Genomic DNA, 7,632 nt, shown 5'->3' with positions numbered 1-7,632 from the left:
TTATTTGGAAGAAATCATTTTTTCAGAAGAATGACCCAACTGATGCTGCATCTGTAAATATTCTTCATATAGCTGCAGCTGAGTCCAGAATCCTGTGTTGGGTTCTACTCCTGGTCTGGCAGTCTTCACAGTCTAGAAAAAGTGACAAACATTGCATGTGTAGTAGAAATTGTGCAGGAAATCAGGCAAGATATTCCTCCTCCTCCCCCATGACTTCTGAGAAAGTCGGTTTTGATATTTCTATGTGGGAATAACTGTGAAATGTCCTTGTTTTGTATATTTTTTTGCATATGCCAAAGAATACATGGTATCATTTTCTGAGTAATCTGATCTGTTGTATCTGGGGAAGGGAGGGTTAGTCCAGTTTTTGGTGAAGTGGCATCAACATGACAATCATCTTAATTAGTAGGTTTCTGGTAGGTCTAGTAGAAAGGCCAAGGCTGAAAGCACATATAGACTAAGCCCCACTTTGTGGGCACTCCATATCAAAGTTGAGGCATTATTAGTAGGGCATTATTCTTATTTAAGGAACTGTTTATCAGGAACAATAAATATTGTCTCTCTGCAATGTTTGGCTATTACATAGATAACATTGCTATGAAGGAGATCAAGATTAACACTGCCAAGTGATATCTGCACAAATTTGCTTGATTTTTTTCACAGAGTGGCTTTCTCTGTCTGCACCTCATTTTACGTTCATTTGCCATCGATTTGCAAATGCAGTCAGGAATGTTCACAGAAACAGCCAACTTTCTGCGACTATTCTGCTGTGTTTTCTTAAAGAACGTTTGACTTCGTAATTGTATTTGTTCCAGAAAACTAATTTTAAAAGTTTCCCATGTCCAGTCAGGGACCAGAAATTTAGCATGGGATTGTGTCCAATCATAACAGCTCAGATTTGGAATGATGAATATTCTTAAACTGCTTATAAACCACAGTCCAATAATATTCACAGGATTTCAAGTGAATAAATTTGAAAATGTTCAGATAATTTGTGAATAAAATTGGAAAAGATAAAAAAAAGTATGATTTATCCTGCTTTAATATATAAATAAAATGGGCTAAGGACACTAAAATGCATCTATCAAACTACATTAGATTTTATCAGTATTATCAATAATGGCACTCATATGTGTCCAAGTTCAGTAAAGCAATTTAAATAGTTTTATCTCCAGGTGCTTATTTTTTCAGATAGGAATGCTGTCTCCTTTATTGTTTGTTTCTTGTGGTCTTAGGAATTGGGTCATTATTCATAACATAATTTGAAATTAATTTCTTATCAAACATAAGAGGTATAACTTTTGAGCATGAGTACAGTACCTCAAAGGCATCCTTGAGAGTGAGATTTTGGTGTCTCATCAGATAGGCAGTGCAGATCGCTGCAGATCTGCTGCGGCCATTTTTACAGAAAACTAAGCATTTTCCACCACTTCGTACTGTGTCCTCTATGGCATTGTTGCACTGTTCAAAATACTTGTACAAGTCCTCCAAAGGGTCATCAAAAACAGGAACGCGCAGGCCTTGGATGTGGTGAAGGCCCGGGAATGGCTGCTGCCTGGAGACATTAATACAGAATGTAACTCCCTCTTGAGTGAGGAGTTCTTTGTTGCAGGCTGATCTAGAATTACTGATTAGCAAAGAGTAGGTGATCTTACAGAGCTGTAACATTGGCAACAAAGGGTGGAGTCTCACCACTGCCCTCTGACACTTTCATAGGCTGCTTTTGATGAGAAGCATTAACGACTGTGGCAGAAGACAAAATGATACTTAAACCCTGATTAATTGAAAGTGCAGTTTGTTTCCAGCAGCACTTTGGCTTGTTTCTGCTGTTCTGTTCCTTAGCTATCTGTGCTGTGCTATATTTATTCTGCAGTTACTGTACCAGAACTAAAGGATTCCTTCAGGTCCTAGTGCTATAGGGTGATAGAAACCTTTGAGAAATTAAAACACGTCAGAACGCACAGAGCAATCATAGCACAGTTTAGACATTTGAATGCACCAATTTCTGCAACAATTTTGTAGTTTCTCAACACAAAAATAAATTAATCTGCCCCAGGACTACTGCTTATTCAGAAAGTAATACTATTGTAACCCCTGAAATATTGACCAAGTAGGAATAAAATGAACTTGAAGCAAATAGAATATATTGCACCAAATCCAGAGCAGTGGATTGTTTTTAGGAGTGTGGAGTATTTTCTAAAATGCTAATGTTAATAGAAAATGGCACACCCATCTTGCTCAGCACAGCATTCTGAAGTTTGCAGAATGTTAGCAGATGAAAGTTTTCAATCATTCTGCACTTTTTGTGGATATAAAGTGAGAATAGAAATGATATAATGAAAGGTACTATAATAATGCAAGATATTATATGTTATTGTAAAAGGTGATGGATTGAAAAGCGCAGAGACTAGGAGACAACAATTTGAGTTCTAATCCTGCCCACGCCAGTTGTTTGCCGTGCAACCTTGGAAAATACTTGACCTCTCTGTCTCCGTTTCTCCATCAGATGCATAAAATACTTATTTACCTATCTCCCATGAGTATTACAAGGATTAATTAATGTTGATTTGATTCTTTGTAAAAATTATTACTTCTTCTTCGAGTGCTTGTTCATGTCCATTCCAATCAGGTGTGTGCACGTGTGCATGCATGTTGGCCAGAAGATTTTTCCCCTAGCAGCATCCATTGGGTTGGCTTGGGTGCCCCTTGGTGTCGCACCTTCATGGTGCCTAGTATATATCCCTGCTGACCCGCCACCCCTTCAGTTTCTTCTTACCACCAGTGACGGTGGCTGGAACTTCCCTTAGCTCTTGCTCAGCAAGTTCACTCTTTATCTGGTTGTATATAGTTAGTTCCTTAGTGTTAGTAGAGTTATTAGTGTCTTAAAGTAGAGTTTGTTGGGGTTTCCCCCCCAACTCCAGTTCCCAGAGCCGTGGTATGCCGCAGTCCCTGGGTTTCAAAAACTGTGTGGCCTGACTTTTTGCCGATCGCTTAATATCACTTAAAATCTATCTTTTGCAGTAGTACATTTGTTTAACTGTTTATCTTTACCAGTGAGTTTGCCTGAAGTGCATGGCAAATCTGCTCAGGTTTGCAAAGGCTGGTGTATGTCCACTTTCCATTGATGAAGTGGTGAACCAATTAATAAATTTGCGCTGCCCATCTTGAGCAGTGCAAGATGGTATATTCCTGAGCTACAGTGCTGGGAGCTGCAGGGATTCGGCCAGTGCCTTTCTCTGTGTGATTCATGAATGGCCCTGGGAGCATTCATGCAATCTAGCTGGGTGGGGGGGCTCCACATGCTGTTGTGCTGACTGATAACAGCACCTGAAGGGGGTTGCGGCTGGTCATTAGCAAGGCATTGTGAGAGATAGCCCAGACCAGAGAGAGTTAGGGGAGCACAGCAGTCCCATGGTCCCGGGCTGCACCCTGGGGATCCCATCACAGTGGTGCAGTGAGCAGGGTGAAATACACAGCTTGTTGTACTGAGCAAAGTTTGCACTTCATGGTGTAAAGATTTAATTTGTATAAACTTGTCTTATCTAGGCACCTCTCTTGGATTTGATGTTTGCGGAGAAGATGAATGCAGTGCCACTTGCCTTCTTGTCCTATCTGGGTCTGTGATGGTCCATGTATCCTGGGGCTGGGGCAAGGTGGGCTAGCACAGGCTTATGGTGTCATTCAACCAGGTCTCAGTGATGCAGCTTATATTGGGTGCTTTGTCACTGATGAGGTCATGGATTGTTTATTGTTTGTTAATGGTAGATCTTGCACTGATCATCTTTAGTTTATGTTGTTTTGTGCGTTTTGCTTCCAGCCCATGGTTAGTAGTGGTCTTGTGCAGCATATAGGTGTTAGATGTCTGGAACCTTGTTTCTTATGCCAATTTTTCCACGGAACTGAGATAAGTGATTGTGTGGATTGTGCTAGGGAATAATCTGAATGGAGGAATGATTGGCTGGATATCCAGAAACCATGGGAAAGGCATGTCTATTGGATATTTTTTGGAACTGTAAGCTGGCTGAGTCCTGGGAATGGGTGGAGCTGATGCAATGTGCTCCTGGAGTATTGGTGGCATAACAGCAATGGAAATAACTGTAGTGACCATAATAATGGATATGGTTGAGGCCAGTAGAAGGGGAATGTGTGAATGGCATCATAAGAATGGCCATACTGTGATATCCATATGATTCCATGCTGAAGTTCTCGATGCCCCAACTCCTAATACTGTTCTTATACCTTTCTCTCTCTTCCCCGACTCTTTCCCTTCTCAGGCAACCACATTTCCTCCAATTCCATCCCATCCATTGACTGTCTGAAATTTTGCACCCCTTTTGCTATCATTGCATTTAGAAGTGCATAATATTTTGCTTGACAGAGCTGCTGTGGTAATATAAAATTGGTTAAATTCAATGCTACAGGTATAATTTGGTACTGTGCATTGTTATACATAATCTGATGTTCACAATTTACCACTAGTCCATTGCCAAGTCCTGCTTCTGTTTCTGGGCATGGTTTGCCATCTTGGTTCAATTCTAGAGTAGGAGGCATAGTTACTTTAGTACACGGATTGGCAATCTTTCAGAAGTGGTGTGCCGAGTCTTCATTTATTCACTCTGATTTAAGGTTTCGCGTGCCGGTAATACATTTTAATATTTTAGAAGGACTCTTTCTATAAGTCTATAATATATAACTAAACTATTGTTGTATGTAAAATAAATAAGGTTTTTAAAATGTTTAAGAAGCTTCATTTAAAATTAAATTAAAATGCAGAGCCCTCCGGGCCCATGGCCAGGACCCCGGCAGTGTGAGTGCCACTGAAAATCAGCTTGTGTGCCGTGTTCGGCATGCATGCCATAGGTTGCCTACCCCTGCTCTAGTATGTTCAGGAATGGTAGTGGTACTCTGCCAATCCTTAATCACATTCGGAGAGAAGGTCAAAGTCTCAGTCATTTTCTTGGCATGGTAGGTGGATTCATGGGCAGTAATTTGATGATCTCCTAAAGTTACTGTAATATTTCCTGTATGTGTTAGCTGCACGCTATAAATGGTTAGGTTAGCCATTACCATCCCATTTAAACACACCGCCACTTTTAGGGCCCCTAGTCCAAGTCCCTGCTCCTGCGAGTTGCTTGTACTGCAGGATTCTCCACCTTGGCTGCAGTCCAGTCTGTACCAGAACACTGTAGGGCTTTCCTGCATGATTACCTGGGAATCATAGGCTAGGGTGGCAGTTTCCCCTCATATACTATTACTGTCTCGTTCCTCTGCTGTATTCCAAATTTCATTGACCTCAGTGCAGTGTATATTATGCATCTCATGGTGATCAATGCCTGAAACAAAACAAATATCCTTCACTTCTCTCCTTTGCTCCACATGGTTTCAACTGCATAGCATGCAACCATTGATTCACCTCCCGTTTTTCATCCTATACCCAAAACAAGGATACTGATGGACTAGCCTTGTCCATTTTATGTTAAGGATCCTCCCAACTGGTTTTCGGAAAGAGCTGTTTATCAGAGACATACAAGACAAATACCTGATTTCTGACTTCTTACTCCTTATCAGAAACTTGGCCATCAAAATATCTTTTCATTTTTCATTGGACTTCCCCTATGTTAAGCAGCTCATGTTTCTAAACTGAAATTTAATTTTTATATTTCAGCTTTGAATAAATTTTTCACAGGTGAGAACTTATTTTTTTGGCCTAGGGTCTATTAACTGTTGTATTTTAGCAAGGTTCTGTTTTACTGCTGATTTGATTTCTTTAGTCTCTTCTGAGCCTCAGCCAATTTAGATATCACTACCCCTACTTTAAATGAAACTTCTAATGTCTGTGAATGTTTGACAGATGATTCACTACTTTCCTTTGCAGACCTTCCTGGAACTGGAGAAAGATGCTTTTATTGTTAGGATTTGTTCTTGCAAATCTTGTTTCTATCGCCTATCTTAAATTCCAAAGTTTTGGGCAAAAGGATGTGTTTCACGACTCATGTAGTAACTTTTTAGTGGAAAACTTTCCCTTTCTTCTTACATCAAATGAAATAATATGATTTTGACTTATACCAAATGCTCTTCTCAGTAATAGAAACAATTTGATTTCTGAATGAAGTAGTTGCTAATTGTATATTGAAACTGCATCTTATATAGTAAGTCCATCTCAGATATTTACAGAGTGCCTCTCACCTTGATATTTAATGCAGATTTAATAATTTTAGATTATTACCTGTTTGCTGGTCTCTCTTCATGACAGACTCACTATTATGGATTTCCATCATGAACTTTGACTCTGGAGATTATAGCATTTACAAAGTAATTCCAAGTGGAATGTCAGAGATTCATTTTGGGATTGTAAACTTTTACACAGAATAAAAAAGAGATTATTAATGTACAGTGTTATAAACCCAAGTACTCTTTCAAAAAGCAGGTCACCAACCTGGAACTGTTCTTATATTTGAATTGGATCCCCACCCCACAAACTGCATTTTAGAAAAAAAAATCTTTCCCCTCACAAGCTCTTGTCCACAATTAAGACTGAAGGACAAATTTTACTTGCCTTACTCTTGTGAGCAATCTCCCCACCTTCAGTAGCAGTACTCTTGTAACTTAAGCAGGATTTAATCTAAATTAATTAGTAGGATTGTTTATTACTAGTTGAAAATCTAATGCTGTGAGTTCTCTTTAAAAATATTCCATATTAACCTAATAATATCACACTAAGGATAGACTACATTCATGATGAGTAACTATGACCTCTCCTCGCCCTACTAAGGAATCATGTATGGTTTCCTAGCAACATAAGAATTTGAGGCTTTACTTTCTATTGTGCAGTTGCAAAAGAATCTGTGAGGCGGCATTGTTATCCATAGGTTCAACAGAGAGGAGCAAAAGCAGCAGGAGATACCTGTCTCTCTCTACCTGTCCTTTGTTATGTGAAAGAGAAGGTGTTACACTTCATTTTTTTCATGCTCTTTGCTCCCAAATCTTGGCATGGAGAAGCAATGGCTATGTCTGGAACGAATGGCCCTTAATGACCTCCCAGAAGGTTGAGCATGGGGTGAATGGTTTCCTGGTTTCTGAGAACTCAGAAAGTTGAATGAGGGAGCAGGAGTTAAAAAGAGGGCCCCAGTTTTCTACACATGGCACTTATAAGCCAGAGCGAGAGGCATTTGGGAATAACCAGGGGAATAGAAAACTTTTTTATGTGTGGGTAAAGTTAAAAATAATAAAATAACAGATGTTGAATATTGCTTCAAAGAGTAATTTTGTGCCATAATTAAATTTGTTCATCCCACTAGTAGTGTAATAAATGAACTTCTGTTCCAAACTCAGTGTTTCCTGCAATCTTTAGTTTTGAGGGAGAGAGGGAAGCTAAAGTTGTCTATGTCTATGATCACCGGGGAAATGCAACTGTTGAGGAGAGATGGAAGGGACACCTGTCCAGCTGGCTGGGGAGTGTTTTGAGCAATGTTTACCAATGAGCTTCCTCCCTCACCGTTAGCAATGCTTGCTGTTTGCCTCATTGAGTGGGTGTCGCCAAGCACCTTTCACCCTGCTGGAGGTAAAACATGAAACATTTGTGTAGTGCTCTTAAGAAGATAAGACTAGCCATATGGGGACAGACCAATGGTC

General features: G+C 39.8%; 1 protein-coding gene across 1 annotated transcript; it reads right to left on the bottom strand.

Moving 5' to 3' along the window:
• Positions 1-1,820, bottom strand: DUSP28 (dual specificity phosphatase 28). The gene is made up of 2 exons (XM_032764800.2): positions 1,321-1,820; positions 1-132 (listed from the first exon to the last, which is right to left on the bottom strand). Exons 1-2 carry the CDS (start codon positions 1,666-1,668, stop codon positions 1-3), a joined length of 480 nt encoding a protein of 159 aa, XP_032620691.1. The 5' UTR covers positions 1,669-1,820.
• Between the last annotated feature and the right edge of the window lie 5,812 nt (positions 1,821-7,632).

Source organism: Chelonoidis abingdonii, chromosome 8 (assembly GCF_003597395.2).
Source record: "Chelonoidis abingdonii isolate Lonesome George chromosome 8, CheloAbing_2.0, whole genome shotgun sequence".
In the NCBI taxonomy this organism is placed as follows: Eukaryota; Metazoa; Chordata; order Testudines; family Testudinidae; genus Chelonoidis; species Chelonoidis abingdonii.
This window is presented reverse-complemented; position numbering and strand designations above follow the sequence as displayed.